General features: G+C 43.5%; 1 protein-coding gene across 5 annotated transcripts in view; it reads right to left on the bottom strand.

Annotated features, from left to right (window-relative positions):
* Positions 1-21806, bottom strand: part of CHRM2 (cholinergic receptor muscarinic 2) — a 209118-nt gene that overhangs the window by 71503 nt on the left and 115809 nt on the right. Inside the window, exon 1 of one of the 5 annotated variants that reach the window (XM_048500880.1) lies at positions 20584-20658. The exons of the other annotated variants lie outside the window; for them this stretch is intronic. Coding sequence (XP_048356837.1) covers positions 20584-20600 — 17 coding nt within the window. The 5' untranslated portion in view covers positions 20601-20658. Of the gene's footprint in view, positions 1-20583; positions 20659-21806 lie in introns of those variants that run through there. 5 annotated transcript variants of the gene reach the window in all.

The following is a 21806-nucleotide window of genomic DNA, read 5'->3' as shown; positions in this document are numbered from 1 at the left end:
ATTGTACACAAGCCCTGCACATTTAATACTAGCTTCATGCTTATTGAGAAAGCAATTTCTTTTTGAAGATTTCAAATCTTGAGTTAAACTGTGGGGGCAGAGGTTACAATGGCTTGTCTCTTTATTCAGACTTTCAACACAATGGAGCTCTGATTGCGGGTTTTTTGGAACACTGCTGCAATACAAATAAGAATAAGAAGAAACAGGATTTTTGGAGTATTATGATGTCTGCTGGAAAGGAAGGAAAGAACTTAGTCTGTTTTGGCACCCCAGAGATTCCTAAGACCAATATGAAAGTGATCCAAGAATCAGTCAAGATCAAGCCATTAGCACTTCCAATTACTTCAGCAAGGACAACATTTCTCCCCAATGATTTTGCTTAGGTATCATCTTAGGAAGGATGATAGTGTCATCATGGCTGATAAACTTTGACTAAGGTATGGTCTTTACAGGTTTGGTCATTTGCCAAGACAACAGTGGAAAAAGTCAGTGATACAATACTTCATGCTCTATAGAATGATTATAAATCAATATGCATGGACTATTTAGATATTTACACCAAAGACCTTATCAGATTCAAACTATACTGAGTTATGTGTAGCTAGGGGCTTGGGTAGCAACATCTATTTGCATGTGCGTGACGCTCAGCTTGTTCTGTTGATGGATGGTCAGCTGGCCACCACCCCAGAAGTTTTGGTTCAGTATCTGGAAGTCATGGCTGGTTGGTTGGAAAAGAACAGATTGAGGCTAAATCCAGTGAAGACGGAGGACCTGTAGCTGGGTTGGGAAGGTCCAGTGGAGGGTTTCCAACTGTTGAGATTTGGTGATGCAGCAAGGATCATCTCTTATCTTCTTCAACAGGTTAGGCAGCTGGCTCCCTACCTATCCCACTGCAACTTAGCCACAATGATCCATGCAATGATCACTTCCAGGCTAGACTACGGCAACTCAATGTGTGGGCCTACCCCTGAGACTGACTCAGGAACTAGAACTGGTCCAGAATGCAGTTTCTAGATGCCTCACCAGTATGTTGATGAAGGAGCATATAACACCTATGCTTCGGCATCTGCACTGGTTGTCAGTGGAATTCCAACTCAGGTTCAAGGTTTTGGCAATGACCTTTAAGGCCTGAGCAGTCTGGGACTATCATAACTGTGAACCCTACTTACCCCATATTTCCTACAGTGGACACTCTGGTTCCCTCTGGCCTCACCCCACCCTGCCCCTGGGGGCATGGCCCCACTTTCCCAAGCCCCGCCCCTGGCCTCAGTGCTTATAAAAGCAGCTCCCGGAAGACATACATACATAGGTTCTTTCTGGCTTACAAATGCCATAAGCAAATATTTAGGTAGCACATTTAGCAATCTTGATTAGATAGCCCGGTGCTTGTTGTGAGCCTATAAAACCACAGTTTAACACACTGCCGAATCTGTTTCTTTTTTCTTTACTTGAAAACTTTTACTGGCAGCTATCTTTTTTTTTTTTAAGTGGGAGAACTTGGAACAGTTTACAGGGAATCTATTAGAGAATGACAACCTATGGATGATGGATGAAAGCAAAAGAGGATCTTTTTCTTTTCCCAAGCTGACCATTTTTCACTTGTACACCAAGGTGCCCCGGGGCAGTAGAACAATGATCTGGAGTCACAATGGGCTTCCAAACAGACAACTGCCATGAACCTCTGGGGGCTTAGAAGATGGATCGGAACTTGCCTAGCGAAATCAAGAAGCCTTTCTCCTCTTTTGCCCACCACAGAAACTGTCACGTAAAACGTCATGATGGATTTCCTGGCCTGGGCTGTTGGCAGCTCAGCTGGGTTATTAATAACGCCTGTCTATTCAGTTGCAATTTGTTAATAGCTCACCTGTCATGAAAATGGTCTTCCCACCAGTGCCTCCCTTCATATCTCATCATGAAAATGATATCAAATGTTATCAGGATGTGTCACTTTCAAGAAAAGCAAACATTAGTTACCGTAGAGAGTTGAGCTACAAAAGCTAGGTGACACAACAAAGTTGATTTTCTTATTTTTTATTACAGGTAAGCCAGACTCACCCTCAATAGCTATCTGTCTCAGGTGTTCATACCATTCACCAGACGTCTTCGAAGTCTCATTCCGCCACAGTGCTTCTCAAAACTTTATGGACCACCATCTCAATCGAGTCTTAGGCAGTGGTGGGATCCAAAATTTTTAGTAACAGGTTCCCACGATGGGGGCGGGGCATGATGGGGGTGGGGCATTCGGGGGCGGGGCATTCCTGGGCGGGACTGTGGCAAGGACACAGCCGCTGCGCCAGTCCTTGGGCGAGAAACAAATGCACGCAGGCGCAGCCTGCCACGCACGCCGGTGCACCTCCTGCTAGACTGCTTCAAGTCCTGCGTGCGACTGCTGAGAGGAGGGGCGTGACTAAGGCAAAAATCACGTGGCAAAATCACCCATCAGTAACCCCCTCTCGGCACACACAAATAATTGGTAACCTACTCTCGGGGACCCGTGAGAACCTGCTGGATCCCACCTCTGGTCTTAGGCCCCTTCCGCACATGCAGGATAATCCACGTTCAATCCACTTTGCAGCTGGATTTTACGGTGCAGAATAGCAAAATCCACTTTTAAACCATTGTGGACGTGGATTGAAAGCGCATTATTCTGCATATGGGGAAGGGGCCCTAGAAATAAATGTCAAGGTATTTTAAGCATACCTACAGTATAGGTAGGGTCAGGAGACCTCATAAAATTACAGCTGGTCTTAAAACTATAGAGATCAGTTTCCCCAGAGAAAAAAATGACTTCTTTGAAGGGTGGACATTATGGCATTATGCTCTCCCCAGGCTCCACCCCCAATTTCTAGGGATTTCCTAACCTGGAGATGGCAACTCTAATCCTAAATATCCATGGACTACACACAGAGATCTAATAAGGGCCTGTATTCTACCATTCCACCATGAAATCTTCCTCCACACTAAGGAGCCTTTCTGTACCAGAGGTAGCTCTTCCACTAGCTTCAGAATCATCCGAGCAGAGTGCTAGAACCTAAGCCAATGTCTCCAACACAATTCAAGGCTTCATTAATATGTGCTTGCCGCTGGATTTGTGCCTGACGATTCCACTGAAGGGATATAACAAGCAAGCTGTCAGCAAGAATCAGCAAAATAAGTGGCCAATGAGCTGAATCCACAGATTACAATTTATATATTTGATCAAACCAGACAGCTGTATCAACAGCACATGTTGACAAATGCTAACCTTTTAAATTTGGTGCCTGGGTTTGAAATCATCCTAAGGAGAGCTGCACTTTTCTGAGCCAATTGGAACAAATCGGCTTGAGTGGTAGAACTACTTAGGATAGCACGGTTAAACTGCGCTTTGGCATGAATGTGAATATACATAATATTAGACGTAAGAACACCGTTTCATACAATCTCAGCCAAATTTTAAAGCCTGACTGGAAATGCCTTTCTGTCTTCCTACAAGATTCAGGCGACACGTCACCATCCTCACCTTTACTGAGTCTGACATATCTAATGTGCCTGTGGAGTAGAGGACAATGAAGGTCAACAAGAAAGCCAAGAAACATTTATCTGTTCATTCACCATCCTGAGGTTTCAAACTTGGCAAGGCAAGAATTAAAGATTTCATGGACCGGACAAAAACAAGTTGTGGGTCTGATGCTTCATTCGGGCTGGTAGTCAGAAATCTCAAGCCAGGTCTTCATTGGCTTAAAATAATCCCATCTATTTCTACTGCACCTTACAATGACAAAATTACTATTTGTTAAGATTCAGTTCCATCTGAGAGGCCCTTTACCCCCAGTTACACCTATTATCAGCAGGGCCAACAATGGGAGGGCAAGAAGCAGCCGGACACTTTCTATTGTCCTGGGATCCCACACAACTGTGAATCCTGCCCGTTAGAAACATTTTGTATTTTGATTTCCAATTGTAATATATATTTGATTTCCATCATCTGCTTTGGGAGCTAATTTTTAGTGGAAAAGCAGACTAAAACAAATAAATAAATATGTTTCAGAGCTACAAATTATGCTAAATTTCGTAATGATGCTCCACAACGTTCCCATCATTGGCAAATAAACATCTGGACCCTGGAAATTGTAATTTTCATGAAGTTATGAAAGCATATAGCCTCTTACAACATGCCCGCTCATTGGCAAATGTACATCCCTGGTAATGTATTAATGCATGTAAGGCATCACACATATAGAAAATCACTTAAAAGAAGATTGCAGTTTCTGTGCCAAGAAGACACTAATAAGGAAACCCAAAAATCTGCATTCCAAATAAACTATACAAGCAATTAATGAAGTCTGGCTTCATTTGCATAAACATTATCAATATGTTAATTTAACTCTGAATATGATCTCTCTTTTTTGTAATATTGTGGAAAGTGTTGTGAGTTGTAAGTAGATGATGGAACAGAGTTCTGGGTAACTGAATAGTAATCAGCCTAGCAATGCAATCCTAAGCAGCTTCTAGTTTCTACTCTTCTTGACTTCCATTGAAGTCAACTCAGATAGTAGAAGTAATCATTTGTTGCCATCCATGTAGACAGTGCTTGACAGAATGTCCTAAGTAAAAGACCAGCTGCCTGCCCAAGAAGGACGAAATGATAACTAGCAACAAAGGGAAGAAGCAGAATTGCAAACATGGGATGGATGTGAGCAAACTGCAGGCAGATGCATCTTGGTGTGGATTCTATTGGTAATGAGCGCTATCAAGGCAAACATTTTGTGGAAAATTTGAGTTTGGATATGATCAAGGGGATAGAGCTCGAAGCCGCTCAGTGGAATGTAAGCATGGCCTACAGTACAATCCTATGCACAGTTACTCCAGTCTGTGTAACTGAGGCCCAATCTAGACTTGAAAGCAGCTTCATGGTCCTCACAAAGATGTCAGTGCCATATTAAACTGTTTTTTAAAAATGCTTGGGGGGAGGACATGGTACCTGTATTTCCTCCACAAACCTTTCTTTTCAAGTGCCAAAACCGTCATGGGTGGTCGCAAGTATTTCAGCACTTGTTAAGCCACGGGTGGGTGGGGGGACGTGAGAGCTCCTCAGCCTGCTATGCTGTGGGCCTGGTCAGGATCAGGCCCTCATGCTATTTTGACATTAGTGTAAAATGGCTGTGGCAGTCCCATGGCAGCTACAGGGACATCATCAAGTCCAGCCTCACCCGTACTCAATTGAAATCAATGGGCTAGTAACTCATCATAGAATTGGCCTCTCGATAATATTGAACAGTAGCGCTTTCAGGTGAAATCCTGAGACTTGCATGCATGAAGTCCCAAGTTTAGTCCCTAGTAGCTCCACTTAAAAGACCTCTGATAGCTAGTGTTAGGAAATACAACCATTCTCCAAGAGAAAGACTGGGCCCTATCACATAACACGCACATCAATATTTTTCTTTAGACCTTTATAGTTTGAACATAGCTTACATATAGCAGTTAGATTATTTGCACTATCCATTTAGCTGATTCGTGGTTTCCTTTGATTCCTCCTTGTATTTACACCATGAGGTTTTTCTTTTTGTTCTGAGTTATTCAGTGGTCTTATTGTACCAACAGTAGCTCAGAACTAACACCCACATCTCACTGCTGGTATGTGTAAAAAAAAAGGCAGAAGGGAACATAGTGGGTAATGCAGAGACAAAAGGAGAACAGTTACTGGTGGTTATAGGAGTTTTTTTAAAAATCAGGACAGGAAGGGGGTGATATTCCTCCCTCATTCTCAGGGGCGGACGAGTCACGATGGAAAGGGTATGCGGTAGAATTGTTGCCCAACAAACCAAATCTGCTGTGTTACAGCTGGAGAGATGTTTTAAGAGCTAGGGTGGTATAGTGGTTAACCTTCAGACTAGGATCCTGGAAACCCAGGTGTGGTGACTGGTCGGCCAGGCTTCGCCATGTCTTCTCACAAGACGTTCACGATCAAACAGTTTCTTGCTAAGAAGCAAAAACAGAACCAGTCCATCCCACAATGGAGCCGTATGAGAACTAGCAATAAAATCAGATACAACTCCAAAAGGAGGCACTGGAGCAGGACCAAGCTTGGCTTGCAAAGAGAAGCAGCTCCAATCCTCATGACACGTTCTGCATCAAGACCTCAGATGGCCCTTTGCTATCCATCTGCCACAGACGTATTTGCAAAAGCTGACTCACGTTGTGCGTGTTTTCTTTTATAAATCTTTATTTTCACAAAGAGTTTGCTGAAATAATTAAAACAGTTTGTAATAATAATAATGACAACAACAAAAAGACTAGGATCCTGGAAACCCAGGTTCAAATTCCCACAATCAGATGAAACCTACTGGGCTAACCACTCTCCCTAGGTCTGACCTAATGGTGGTGTACTGTAGGTAGTGACCAGCTCATGGCAGATGAAGGCAACTTCACCTTGCAGTGGACCTGTTTCCCTCAAGGATGGCTAAAGCGCCCTAGCCTTGACATCTTTAATACAGATAGCTGCCACCAGCAGGACCCTACTGTTTTCCCAGAAGAGGACCTGCACACTTCTGGATAAACAAGGATTGCCTGCCCCATGGCTGAAAACACCTGTCCCCCAGGAAAGTTTTTTTAAAAACCCTCCACTCTCCTTTTTATATCCTCATGGCCAAGATTGTGGATGGCTTGACAAACTTTCCACACCAATGTTAATGTTAAAAAACGGTAAGCAAGGTAGGCAGGTTTTATTCAGACAGACGTTCAATTTGGAAACTTTGCAACATATTCATTTCTCCAGCAGAACCAATATAAATGTAGCCAAAACGTTAGAGAAACCACCAATACAGCATGTTCTTCACCAATCCTGCTATACTAAAGCTCTGATCTTTTCCCAATCTGCCAGTCTCCCCCCAACTAAAGCAACTGCCAGCAACTGCCAGTGGTGTTTAACTAGCTGATGTTAGCCTCCCCCTGGTTGGTGGAGAGCCGGCAGTGGGAGGATTCTGAGTGTCCCCTGCCTTTGTTACCAGAGTGGTGGCAGCACAGATCCGTATCAGAAGCCGGCTCAGCAAAGTTGTTAGTGTAAAAATATATAATTGTTAGCACAGTAAATAATCACAGATGCTGGTGGTTAGCTTAAGAAAAGTTTACTAAGACACCAGAAGGGAAGGGTAACATGGTAGAAAAAGATTTAAACAGTCCTCTTTAAGCTGAGCTACATTCTGTGTCTACATTGTGAGGAAGTGTAACTCACGTACTGACTGAGAACAAGGAAGTTTATAACTTCCTCCCAAAGTGCCTATGTGCTTCAAAACACATCATCTATGGATCACTTCATTAATGCAGATACCTAGTTACTCGATGCCCTATGGGCTATGGCAGGGGTAGGGAACCTGCGGCTCTCCAGATGTTCAGGAACTACAATTCCCATCAGCCCCTACCAGCATGGCCAATTGGCCATGCTGACAGAGGCTGATGGGAATTGTAGTTCCTGAACATCTGGAGAGCTGCAGGTTCCCTACCCCTGGGCTATGGTAATCTAGCAAATGTTAACTAAGAAGCAGCAGCATTAACTCTTTAATGACTGAAGAGCTGACCCTTGCTATGCTAACACCCCTTCTCAAGTATCAGCCATTGAAATTGTGAAGGTTCAGTCCTGAACTTTCCTCTGGTCAGCGGCTTGGTGAGTATGTCAGCAACCATGTCTTCTGAAGGATGGCACTTGATATCGATGATGCCTTCCTGCTGCATCTTTTTCACAGAAGAATACTTGACGACAATATGCTTGCTTCTTGACTGGATGCTTTCACTCTTTGACAAAGTGATGCATGGCTGGTTGTCTTCGATGTTATTGGCTTAGGTTCGTCTATGTCAAAGTCCATTAGTAGTTGTACAATCCACTTAAGCTCACTGCATGCATTTGCAAAAGAGATATATTTAGCTGCAGTTGTTGATTGGGCAGCTTACGATTGCTTTTTACTACTTCAGCTGATCAGGCTGTCTCCATAGAAAAACAGGTATCTGATTGTTGACTTGTGATCAGTTTTGTTTTCACCTCAGTCAGAGTCCATGTATCCAATCAGTTGTGGGTTGACACAAGATGAGAGCTTTAGGGTCAAATCAGTTGTTTGCTTGTGGTATCTAACGAGCCTCTTTACAGCTTTGCAATCATGACTGGATGAATCGATTTTTTGGCTTAAAATTCCCAAAACTACAGAAATATCCGGTCTTGTCACTGTACTCAGACTCAAAAGTCTGTCAATTGCCTTCCTGTACTGTTGACTGTTCTCCAGTCTGAGGTAAGCTGGTTCAAGAGGAGTGTTTACATCTTTGGCATCCTTCAGACCCATAAACTCCACAAAGTCCATAACTGTACATTTCTGGTTCGAGAGACAACTTCTTTCCATTTGTATTCCAAGATAGTGATTCTTGCCTCCCACTTGTTTAACTTTTACTTTCACAGTTTGGCGCAAGACTTGAGCAATTTCTTTTGCATCTTCTTTGCTTTAACAGCACAACAATAAATCATCCTCAGAAGTTAGCACATACTGGTCATCTTTCTTTCTTGGGAATGAGAAGGGTTTTGCCTTTTCTTGTTGAAAACCTTGATGGTGTAGCACTGTTGTTAACTTTCCACTCCATGTTCTGGCCCATCATTCAGGAATGTTGGTTGGACATCCACATGTCAAACAAACATTCCCCTCGATAACTGCTATACTCAGAAGAGCTCTGATGGAGAAGTAATTGGAAACAAATATGAAGTTTTTAGAGAAATCAGTTTTTGTCTCCATCTTTTGCAGGCAATTCAGTTGTCTCCTCCCTACTTGAGGGTTCAAGTTCAACTTATACATTTGCATAAAAGGAAAATCTCTGTGGGGATTTTCCTTTGTCCTATCTTTCTGATTGTCTCACTGTACTCTCTCCTTTCTCTGGCCTAGCCTCTCCCGTATTCCCTTCTGACTGAGAGGTCTTTTGCTGAACAACAGTCCTAGCAGGTAGCCATCCAGCCATGTCAGTAAAAGAGACCTCTCCAGCTTCATAGCTGGTCTGCACTGTGGACTCAACTTGCTTGTTAGCTTGGAGTATATTGCTTTCATCAATGTGTACTACATTGCATATTTTGACCAAAAATATATTAGGGTCCATAATTTCCCACTTGGAATGAAGTCAACAGTAAACTTTCCCACTTGGAATGAAGTCAACAGGAATTCCCTCCTGAGCTCTGGGGTCCAGGTTCCCCCTTCCCTCTTTGGGAATGTGGACATAGGCTTTAGATCTAAATGCTTTCAAATGTTTTAGGCCTAGTTTCTTTTCCATATCACAGTTCAAATGGTGTTTTCCTATAGCTTTGCAAGGGCTCCTACCCTGTTTCCCCGAAAATAAGACAGTGTCTTATATTAATTTTTGCTCCCAAAGATGTGCTATGTCTTCTTTTCAGGGGATGTCTTATTTTTCCGCTGCATGCTCTGGTCGACGGGCACGCTTCCAAACAAAAACTTTGCTACATCTTACTTTCGGGGGATGCTTTATATTTAGCACTTCAGCAAAACCTCTACTACGTCTTATTTTCAGGAGATGTCTTATTTTCAGGAAAACGGGTATTATAAAGATAAATAGCTGTATTTAAAACCTCTGCCCAACAGGGGTCAGGCAAACCAGCTTGAAAGAGCAGACCATGTGCTGTTTCTTGGATGGGTGCTCGATAGCACCATCTTGCTGAGGTGAATACACTGCACCCTTACAGTGCTCTATTCCGTCTTGTTCAAGGAACCCTTTGGAACTTGTTGCTGCAGTACCCAGTCTCATTTTCAGGAAAACGGGTATTATAAATGCAGAATAATGCACTTTCAAACTGCTTTCAGTGCTCTTTGAAGCTGTGCGGAATAGCAAAACCCACTTGCAAACAGTTGTGAAAGTGGTTTGAAAACACATTATTTTGTGTGTGCGGAAGGGGCCATTGTTTGTAAACAAAACCTCTGTAGCTTTTTAGAACTTGTTTTTCACAGCTGCCACATAAGCTTTAAATTTTCAAGCACCTCATCCCTGAATTTTATAAAATATAAACAAATAAACCGACTGCCGGCATCCATAAAAAGTTAAAATGTATTTATTTCCCCCAGTTGAGAGACTAAAATGGGCAATTAGATCAGAATGCACTTGCTTTAACATCCCTTATTCTTACTCCTCTGGTAATTGGGTGCGGTCCCTTTAGCTTTTATACATATTTCACAACAATCCTTCATCTCAGAACGTTCATCCACATCAATGCCAGATTCCTTCAGCAGCTTGTGCACAGACTGAAGATTTCTAGGGCCCAAGCTCACATGTCACACTTTGCATATCTGGAGCGAGAGCATTCCATTTGCTTTGTCTTACAGGCTCTCTTCAATATTCCTCAGATAGAAAAATGCCCCAATTCTCTCTCCAAGGATCTCAACGTTTGGCTCAGAATGAACAATTTTGCGAACATTTTCTTCCAACAAGAATTGAGTTCCATTGTCTACATTTTTTTTCTCATTTTCTCCTAGATTCTCATTGGTTTGGGCTAAATACATGCATTCCTTTAGGTGAAGCTCAACCAGCCCCCCCCCCCCTGCGTTGAGCGCATGCAGTTTTATAACATCAATTCCTTCCACAGACAAAGGAGTGCCATCAGCTTGAAATAAGCTCTCCCCTTTCGCTTCATTCAGTTCCACAAAGTAATTCACATTGTTGCAAACATGAGAAAAAGATCCAGCATCCAAAAGCCTCACGATTCCTTCCATTTGAGCTTTTGTTTCCAACTATAAAAGCAGCATTCGGAGCTGATTTCCCTTCTTGCTTTCCCCCAGGGAATCTGCCTCTGGAAGCAGCACTGCAATTTGATTCATTATCTTGCTTCTGTTTGCTCAAGTTCCTTTTAAATCGACAAAATTTTGCAATATGCCCCCTTTTTTGGCAACTGTACCACACAGCACCTTCACTTTCTTGCTCTAACTTTAACACAGACACTCCAACAGATATCTCATTAGCCGATCTCTTTGCAAACTCTTGCTTTAAGCAGGTTAGGGTGTGTTCAACATTCACCTTGCCTCTAAAACAGCATTTGATTGGCATATAACTTTGGCAAACTGTTCAGAATTGTGGAATAAATTTCCTCATCTGCGATTGAAATTCCTGCTGCCTTAAGTGGATTCATGTGTTTCATTATTTTATCAAGATGTTCGCACAGTTTTCCAGATTCATGCAATTTAAAAGTATACAATTTCCTCCTCAAAATCTGTTTTTGTTTAGAAGAGTTTAAACAGTATTTCTTTTCCACTTTTCCCATAAGTCTTTTGATGTTTTACATTCATTTACTGCAAAGCATTCAGTGTCATTAATTGAGTTCAAAATCATAAAGTCTGCCTTGCAATCTGCTTTTATAAAAGCACGTCTTCTGTAATAACGTTCAAAACCTCTTGCACTTCCAAGAGACACATATATAAAAAGGGGACCCCAAGTGCCCTTCTAACTATTGACCTATAAGTTTTTTGTCTGTTATCAGTGAATTATGCACCAAGTTTTTGTTATCAAAATTAAAGATATGGGTGGACTGTCAGGAAATTCCTGGGCCTGATCAAACAGGATTTGGTTCTGGTTGTTCAACATTTGATCATTGTCTGGTCCTCACTCATCTGATCAACAAATATGTGACCATCAAGCACAGTAGGCTTTATGTTGTATTTATCGATTTGAAGGGTGCCTTTGATCCCATTGATTACAGAGGACAGTACAGAGGACGTTAGAAGCATTAAACATCAAGGGCAGACTTCTGGGACTACTTAAGAAACTTTACACTAGCACCAGCTGCCAGGTCAAGTGCACACAAATGGCGTTGCTCACAGACAAAATAAGAGTCAACAAAGGTGTGAAGGAGGGTTGCCCTTTCTGTTTGAAGTTGATGGCAGTGGTGTAGTGCCGAGTGGTGCAATGCACTGGGCGTCCACCCCTGAGGGGGCATGGCAAGGGAGTGGAGGGGCATGGTGGGGGCATTCTGGGGGCATTCTGGGGCTGGACGGGGTTGGACGGGGATGTGGCAGGGGCGCAGGGCACACACGTGCCCCGGGCGCAGTTCCCCCTCGCTCCACCCCTGGTTGAAGGACATAGTCCAAGGCTGGTTTTGAAAGTGGTGTTGTTATACGCCAATGACTCTGCCTTACTTTCAACTTTGCAGATTGGGCTGAAGTGTTTGCTGAAATGATTTGCACAGTATTGTACAAACAATAAACTGACCATCAATTATGAAAAAAACAAAAATCATAGTCTTTGCCAATTCGTGGCAAGACCATAAATGGTGAATAAATGATCATGAAGTGGAACAGGCTAAGTCTACTGTTTCACTTCAAGATGGGGTATCCAGTGGGTTACACATTACCATGTACGCGATTTAAGCCGCCTAAACCATTCAGCCTTGTAAGGGTAAACTATTTGTTTGAGCACCTGCACCATATAACAAGGGCCAACAATTTATTCCAGCTACATTAAACATTTTTAATGCTAAAGTATGTGCCCAATTACTATATGGGTAAGAAGCAGCAGTGGTGTCGTGGTTAAGAGCAGGTGTACTCTAATCTGGAGGAACCTGGTTTGATTCCTCGCTCTGCCGCTTGAACTGTGGAGGCTAATCTGGGGAATTCAGATTAGTCTGTGCACTTCAACACACGCCAGCTTGGTGACCTTGGGCTAGTCACAGTTCTTCGGAACTCTCTCAGCCCCACCTACCTTGTTGTGTGGGAAGGGGGGAGGAAGGGAAAGAAGATTGTCAGTCCCTTTGAGTCTCCTTACAGGAGAGAAAGGGGGGAATATAAATCCAACTCTTCTCCTTCTTCTATATTGACTGACTCGGTCAAGCAGCCACTAGAATCTACACAGTCCAGATTTTCGTGGAAGATTTTGGGTGTACCAAAATGTGTTCCATTCACGGTACTATGTATGTAAATGGGACAACACAAGATGGAAATACTGGCCTGGCTCAAATGCCCTTGAAATTTTGGTTCCTTAGTATGCATTTTAAGGCGTGATTCTCATAGCCTGCTGTATGAAAACATTAAGTTGCCAGAATCATGTCACTCTAAGTGGATAAGTATAATGGAAAAGAAATTAAACTCTATGGGTTTATCGCTGGACCTATTTTTTATTACTTCTGGCCCAGAAATTTATTATCTTGTAAAAAGAAGGATCCTAGAGAATGGACAACATGAATTGTTGAGAGAAACGGGCACGAGTTGTTCCTCTGTCTCCTTAGGAATTAAATTATTGCCAGGCAAAATGGTTGAATATTTATCTCTCCTCAAAAATCGAAAACATCGCAGAGTTTATTCATTAGATTGTTTTAATTCCCTTCCATCCGTTATATTATTCAGGAGATTTCAGAGAATACCATTAGATAAGAGAGAATGCCCCTGTGCAATGGGAACTGTTGAAACAGTTCAACATATTCTATTGGTCTGTCCAACTCACACAGCATTGCGTGAAATATTGATCTCTCCTATCCTTGAAGAAAAAAGGAATATTGGAGGTTGAATGGATACATTTTCTCCTCAAGAACAATATGGCCGATGTTTGTGAAAGAGTTGCCAAGTTTTTTTTTAGCAGCTACAGATAAGTTATTGTAACAGGTTCCGTGGCTGGTTCAATTCTATGAGCTGATTACATGTTTTGCACTTTTGTGCTTTATACTGATTTTAATGCCATTAAAGGCTGAATGAACAGAAATGTTGAATAGAGACACAGAACTCTGTTTTGCCACATTAAATAGTTCTGTTGGTTTAGCTGTGGAACTTGAAGGATAGACGGAAGAGTCTGACTTACAGTCTGTTGTGTTGCTAGTACTGCTGCTTGCCAGTGTAGACATGTTGCTGGCTTCGGGCACACAGTTCAGAACTCTTCCTTTGGGATACTTTTCCTTTTCCCTGTTGGCATAAATCACAAGCCCCCTCTTCCACTGTCCCGTGCAGCTGGTGGGCTCTAGTGAAGAAGTTCTCTTGATTGATTTCTCCAAAAGATTCAGTAGGTTAAATTAGTATCCTCAGCGAGGGAAAAGATGCTTTTAAAATCAACTCTAAGTTAACACAGAGAAGAGGAATCTCTGGGCCATCATAATCTTTATTGGTGTAAAATATAAAGTTAGCAAAATAAATAATCACAGATGCTGGTGGTTAGCTTAAATAAAGTTTACTAAGAAAAAAAGAAGGGAAGGGTAGCATGGTAGAAAAACAATAAAACAGTCCTCTTTAAGCTGAGCTACATACTGCATCTACATTGTAAGAAGGTGTAACACACTGACTGAGAACAAATGAAGATTTCAACTTCCTCTAAAAGTGCCGATGTGCTTCGAAACACATAATCTATGGATCACTTCATTAATGAAGATACCCAGATACTCAATGCTCTGTTGGCTATGATAATCTAACAAATGTTTACTAACAAACAACATGATTAACTCTTTCAACACTGAACAGCTGACACTTGCTACTGAAGTCATGGAGGTTCAGCCTCTGTGCAGGTTCTCGAACTTTCCTCTGGTCAGCAGCTTGGTGAGTAAGTCAGCAATCGTGTATTCTGAAGGATGGTGCTTGATATCAATGATTCCTTCCTGCTGCATCTTTCTCACTTGCTGATATTCATAGGGAGTTTGGGGCCAGGACAGAGTTGTGAGGGATAGCGCAGCCCTGGATTGTGCCCCCATGGAAGTGGCACCCAGGGCTCCATGCCCCCTTGCTATGCTACTGTGCAAATCCATCACACCAACTCACAGGGTTATTGGATGAATACACTGGAGTGGAAAGTCATGTACATTTCAAAACAAGGTGCCTCCTCTCTTGTCAGTGACCAGGTTTATAGCTTAGGAGTGCTGCTTGACGTACTGACCACTTTAGAAAACTTGCTGTGTCTTGGAGTTTGTTTGTTCAGCTTTGGCTATGTGCAGCTGCACAATTTAGAATAATAGATTTAGAAGAGACCACAAGGGCCATTAAGTCCAATCCTATGCCATGAAGGAATACACAATCAAAGCACCCTTGACAGATGGCTATCCAGCCTCTGTTTAAAGACCACCAAAGGAGACTCTATCACGCTTCGAGACAGCGTATTCCACTGTTGAACAGCCCAATCCATCAGGAAGTTTTTCCTAAAGTTTAGGTGAATTTCTTTTCCTGTACTTTAAGAAGAACTTTCCTGTACTTTGAGAAGAGCTTCCTCTCCCCTAACAGACACACTGTGAGGTAAGTAGAGCTGTGACAATTCTGAGAGAAATATGATGAGCCCCAGGTCACCTACCAGGTTTCCTGTGGAGGAGTGGGGAAAGAAACATGTTTATTCAGATTCGAGACTGCTGCCCCTAACCACTACTCTATGCTGGCTCCTAAGTGTATTTATTTATTTAAAACTTTTGTTAGCTGCCTTTCTCCCATGAGGACACATAAAACCCATAAAATGTCACAATTTAAAAACTTCAGTTAGGGCTGATAATAAGCAAAGCTAAATCAAATTACTATCCTGCATAGGGTAGTAATCAGGTAGAAAAGATACATCCCTGCTCATGAAGTGCTAGCGCTAGGCTTACCAGCTTATTGTCTGATCGCTTCTTCTGCGTAATGAGTAATGGCAGAAGCTAAAATTATCAAATGGAAGCTATCACGGTTTGGACACATTATAAGAAGACAAGAGTAACTGAAAACGACAGTAATGCCGGGAAAAGTTGAAGGTAGCAGGAAAAGAGGAAGACCCAACATAAAATGGAAAGCTTAGAATATATAAGTCCACAATCTTTTCCTTCATCCTCAAGGGGGCGCACAAGCTGAAGCTCCGTAGCCAGTGTAGTCATGAGTTACCTACTGGAGATCTCTGTTCCTCATACATATCTATTCTGTGTGAGATGGTAGGGCAGGGGAATGGTTCCTATGCAACTTCAAGGGTCTACTATAAACCATAAAGCTCTTTTCTAGTCCACACAGCCTTTGCTCCTGTCTTCAAGATGGTCTTTTCCTATAACTCAACTGTTCAAACAAAGGCTGCTAACAAAATAAATTTACAGGGGTCCTCGTTTATTGCAGGCACTAGAATCACAGCACAGCCATTTGTGCGAAATAGGTTCGTTCCTGTTTGGATTCGTTCCTCAGTCTGCTGAATATCCGAAGCCCTGAACGGCAGCATATTGAACTGAGCCACCTGATTAGTCAGCCATGGCACATACTGTTCACATCAGAACTCACCAGGTGCCAGCTGGGTTGCATTACCCTGCTAACCAAGATCCGTATGTTGTTAAGATTCCACAATAATGATCATTTTTATATCTTCCGTCAAACTGTATTTGCTGGATTCACAGACTGAAGGGAGCTAGAGGTACACTTCTGAGATTCAGGAGTGCCAATTTAGCAGCTGGCCAAACACAAACAAAAGCAGAAACAAATAAACATTTTAAAAAATGAGATGAATGTGGGTCTGCTCTGCACAGCCTAAATATGGCATCCCAGGGATGCTAAAAAGGCATCTCATGAAGACACTCCGCATAGCTTTCCTCTCAATATGTCCTCAGGATGCCTCATTTTAGCTCAAGCCATATTTTTTGGAGAACACTTCAAAGTGCACCTTTTCCCTCTAAGCAGTGGTGGGATCCAAAAATTTAGTAACAGGTTCCCATGGTGGTGGGATTCAAACTGTGGCGTAGCGCCAATGGGGCTGGGTGGGGCATGACAGGGGTGTGGCCGGGCATTCTGGGGGTGGGGCATTCCTGGGCAGGGCTGTGGCAAGGACACAGCCACCACGCCGGTCCTTGGGCAGGAAAGGAATGCACGCAGGCGCAGGCTGCCACGCACTCCGGTGCACCTCCTGCTAAACTGCTTCAAGTTCTGCGCGCTACTGCTGAGAGTAGGGGTGTAACTAAGGCAAAAATCACGTGGCAAAATCACCAATTAGTAACCCCCTCTTGGCACACACAAATAATTAGTAACCTACTCTCGGGAACCTGTGAGAACCTGCTAGATCCCACCTCTGCCTCTAAGCCACATGCAAGTCTCCTGCCTGGTTGTGCAGAATACCGAGCTCAGGAGGCCATTTTGCTTTCTGGTCAGTTTCACCCTCAGCTTGCACCCAATATTTTGTGTGCAGCTAAAGGGTTCTCCCCACCGCCATTTGCTGAAGGTTGCCCCAAGACTTTTGCTCTGCAGGTTCTGATCCTGGGCACCTTTTCAGCTTAAAAAGTACACAGTTGTACTCAGCTGGCCCTGCTGATTCCAGCAATATATAGTTTTCATTTTTAGTCATTATTTTAATGAGCTATCTCTGTAGCTAAAAAAGGTAAAGTTTCCCCTTCAGTCGTGTCCGACCCTGGGGTACCACTGCGAGCAGTGATTTCATAGGCAAGCCTCTTTTGTGGGGTAGTTTGCCATTGCTTTCCCCGGCTATTCTTTACCCCCTAACTATGAGTTAGGTACTCATTTACCGACCAAGAAATGGATGGATGGCTGAGTTGACCAGGAGCCAGCTGCCAGGATATCTGACCCACAGGGGGCTCTAACTCCTGACCGTGTGAGTGGCAGTGCAAGCACTTAACCATGACACCACGCAGCTCCTATCTCTGTATCTCTGCAGACACAAATACGAGAATCTTAGCTGCTTGGAAGACCCGTCTACTCCCACTGAGAAGATTTGGGTTGACCTGCCCGCTGCAGACCAAGTATTTTCTTCCTATCAGGTTTGGCACGTTATTTTATTGCATAAACCACATATGCTAAGTTCAAGGGGGGGGGGAGAGGTTAACCTGTTTCTATTGACCCCCACCCAATCCCTGACTCACAGAAGTTTTACTAGAATGCCATGTGCTTTGACTCACCAAAAGGCACAAGTCTCTCCCACTTGATCTACAGAGGTCAACCAAAAGCCATCACAGCTCTGTCCCCTGAACCAGCATTTTTACAACCACATTGGCTAAGCAGTATGTCCATCATCAGAAAAAAGGCAGAATTTTATGCAATCACATTGATTATAATAACTAACACAGAGGAAAAAAAACGTGCAAACTCTTCTGCCCTCCCACATCAGAATTACTGGCTTTTCAAGCAAGTCAGCTACTTCAGCCTTCCTGAAAGACAAGCAATTTTGATGTGACACAAAGCTAAAAATGACCCCCACGTGAACAGTCCTTGAAGGTTTGCGCAGTGACTTTCAATTGCTTTGGAGAGGACTCTTGCCACTGCAAGTGTCAGCCCAACAGTATGCTAATGGAGCACTCGGGAATGACTAATACTCTCTAGCCCCTCTCTGGGTGGTGAGCACCCTCTCTCCTTCCCAGTTCATTACAGGCAATTTTAAGAGCTCAGAGAAACAAATGGCCACTCAGCTGCAGGTCCTTCACGGATTTTTCACAGCACGCCGAACGTCATTCACAAAATATTGAGCCAAAGAGCTTGCAATTCTAAGCAATTGCGCAATCCCATCCTTTGAATGCAGTGGAAGGCAAATTCCCCCTTCCACTTCCCTCCCCAGTATCTTTCTTGCCTCCAAGCAAAGTCTTTGAAAAGGAAAAAAAAAAGTCAAAGGCACTAGTATGAAATCCGACGCTCTAAATGTTGTGCCCGACTTGCCCTGGGTAAAAAGTAGCTGTTTGCCATGACAACCAAAAATGTGCCTATTTGCTTTTGGCTCTTCTTCAGATTTATTTCAGCTTTTCCTTACTCTTCCCTAAACAGAAGGAGTATCCATTTTTAAGGCAGAGATGGCCATGTTCAGAATCCTTCTGTACCTTTAAATAATTGTGCAAAAGAAGGACCTTTGGCAGGTGCTACCTTTTCCACACTTGCCTGATGTAACTTGGTGAAGTTGAAGACAAAGTAGTCCCAATGTTATGAGACTGGGCATTCCTCCTTTAAGGGAGGAGAGACTAGAAGAGAATAAGATACTAGGTGGTGTTTGGTACAAGAGCTGTGTTTTGTAATCCAATTTTTTAAAACTGCATTTCTCTCCGGATAGATGATTGTATTTGCTGTTCAAAATTTCATACACACTCTCTCTCTCTCTCTCTCTCTCTCTCTCTCTCTCTCTTGTCACTGAGAAACTTCATTCTTTGTCCCCTTCTCCACAGAAGTCTGTCAAACAATAAGGTGACTAGTCCACATGGGTTGCCCCAAGGAAATAAATTTCCCAGAGTTGGGAAGAATTGCTTGGGGGAGGGGGGGATGCATGAAAGATCCTTGACTTTCTGCTGAAAGCTGATGAAGAGTAAGAGTTGTCTTCCTCTACCTTTAAGGAGTCTCAAAGTGGTTTACAAACTCCTTCCCTCTGCCTCCCCACAACAGGCACCTTGTGAGGAAGGTGAAGCTGAGAGAGTTCTGAGAGAACTATGATTGGCCCAGAGTCACCCAGCAAGCTTTGGGTGGAGAAGTGGGGAAACAAACCCAGTTCACTAGAGTCCACTCCTCATGTGGAGGAGTGAGGGAACAAACCCTGTCCACCAGATTAGAGTCCACCACTCATGAGGAAGAGTGGGGAATCAAACCCAGTTCTCCAGATTAGAGTCCACTGCAGGTAACCATTACACCATGCTGACTCACAGAATCAAAGCTACTATGTTCACAAGGTAGTTTAAAGTTTCCCAAATCTTTAGCTATGATGGGTGTAGATTATGCTGGGTAGTCATGTAGGGCATGCATCCGAAGAAATGAGCTGTTAATCATGAAAGATCATATTCTGCCAAACTTTTTTTAAAAAAACCTTTAAGGTGCTACTGGACTCTTGTTCTTTTCTACTATGTTGGGTGTTTCCCAACCTGAAACATACCGTGTTTCCCCAAAAATAAGACAGTGTCTTATATTAATTTTTGCTCCCAAAGATGCGCTATGTCTTATTTTCAGGGGATTTCTTATTTTTCTGTGTTCTGTTCGTCGGGCATGCTTCCAAACAAAAACTTTGCTACGTCTTACTTTCGGGGGATGCCTTATACTTCGCACTTCAGCAAAACCTCTACTGCATCTTTTTTTCAGGGGATGTCTTATATTCAGGGAAACAGGATAGTTTACAGGTATAAAAAGGGTCAATCGGCGATTTTAAAGAGTTGCAGTACTGAATTGTGACATTCTTATCAGTTGTAACTGGCAGAGTATCTTCTCTAAGGCCTCCAAGCACACATTGCACATATCCCCTCCTACCAGCAGCCGTGGCCAGTTCAAGGTACTTACACAAAAGTCCCATTTTATAGCATATTTAAAATGAAGACAGTGATGTGGCCTTCAGCTTTACAACTCTTAACTTCAGAAACTCACTAAAACTCACCAAAGCCAAGCAGGGTTGCCAGCTTTTCAACTGGTTTCTAACTGTGCCTTCTATTGCTGCTTGTTCTGCAGTACATTGTAAACTCCAGAGTTATGCACTCATTAAGGCAGATTGTTAGAAGCACTGATTCAGGGGCCTGGCGAAAAGGTGGCAGTTCCCGCGTTATGATGCAGGAATTGTTTCACTGCATCCTGACCATGATGGAAACTCATTCAAATATGAAAGCACATGGATCACTGACAAACTGGCCACATTATGGAAGCCATTTACTCTGCAGAAAGTATTGAACTATCGTTACTCTGCCCTCCCCACAATAAAATGCTAGAAGTGGTAACACACCTGAGAAGCATCTTCATTCATGTTGCCAACGTCTGCAGCTAGTTCCCTCCGCAAGCCACTCATTATCACCATTTTTTTCTTTCAGTTATAAAAGCCTGATGACCTTAGTGCTTCTGCAGGCTGTTGCATGTACAATGCATACAGATATTTCAAGTTTAGTTTGCAGCCGACTGGTCAGTCCCCTCCTATGATCCCTCCCAGAATCTGGCAGAGTTTGGACCCAGGGGGCGTTGTCCCTGTACCACCCCTTCTGGCTCCAATGGCAGTAATTTTTGCTTTGTGAAGTAATTTGTTTTGTGAAATAATCTGCTTGCGCAATATTATAATTTCAGCCTTTCGAGGCCTTCTCTCACCCACATGAACAATGTTCAGCCTTAAATGCTGTTGTTATTTCCATCTGCATTTAGTTTTCTTGCCTGCGCTGGAAAGGATCCAAACATATGAGTGCTTCAGTCATACAAGAGAGCTAGCTGCATCTACTTATTCACTTTTATTGGGATTACTAGCATCAAAGCCCATTGCAGGGAGATGCAATGGGCCCTAGCAAAGGGCGGGGGAGTATAGCACACCTTTTCACAGAATCTCCCCCAGCAATGTGCTGTATTGGGAGCATAGCGGCCCTTTGCCCCCTGCTCCCAGCACAAGACTTGAAACCTACCTGGTCCTGGATACGTGTGGCTGGGGCGCGGGGGAGAGAGTTTGAGAATGCATGGCTTTAAGCAGGTCAGAAGATGAGGATTGGGAGAGGGTGGGAAAGAGTGGGAAGGTGTGACATGGGGTGGGGGTTGAAAGGTGAGGATTGGACTGTGGGAGGGTGAAAAGGTGAGGCGTGGGGTGAAGGAAGGGTGCCAGGGTGAGGCTTAGCATGGGGGGGAAGGTAGAATGGGAAGCCTTGGGTAGGGGGAGGGTGGGAAGAGGGAACTTGGGGTGGGGGAAGGTTGGAAGATGTGACTTGGGGTGGGGGAGGGTGGAAGAATGTGGGGTGGAGAGGGTGGCAAGGGGAGGCTTGAGGTGGAGGAAGGGTGGAATGGGAAGTTTTTGGGCAGGAGGGTTAGAAGGTGTGACTTGGGGTGTTGGGAGTGCTGTAAGGTGTGGCTTGGGTGGTGCGAGAGTTTAAAGGTGAGTATTGGGGTGGGGAGGGTAGAAAGGTAAGGCTTGGGTGGGGTTAGGGGGGAATGGGGACAGTTGGGGTGGGGAGGCCAGAGGAGTTGTCCTGGCCCACA

Source organism: Sphaerodactylus townsendi, linkage group LG06 (genome assembly GCF_021028975.2).
Source record: "Sphaerodactylus townsendi isolate TG3544 linkage group LG06, MPM_Stown_v2.3, whole genome shotgun sequence".
Lineage (NCBI taxonomy): Eukaryota > Metazoa > Chordata > Lepidosauria > Squamata > Sphaerodactylidae > Sphaerodactylus > Sphaerodactylus townsendi.
This window is presented reverse-complemented; position numbering and strand designations above follow the sequence as displayed.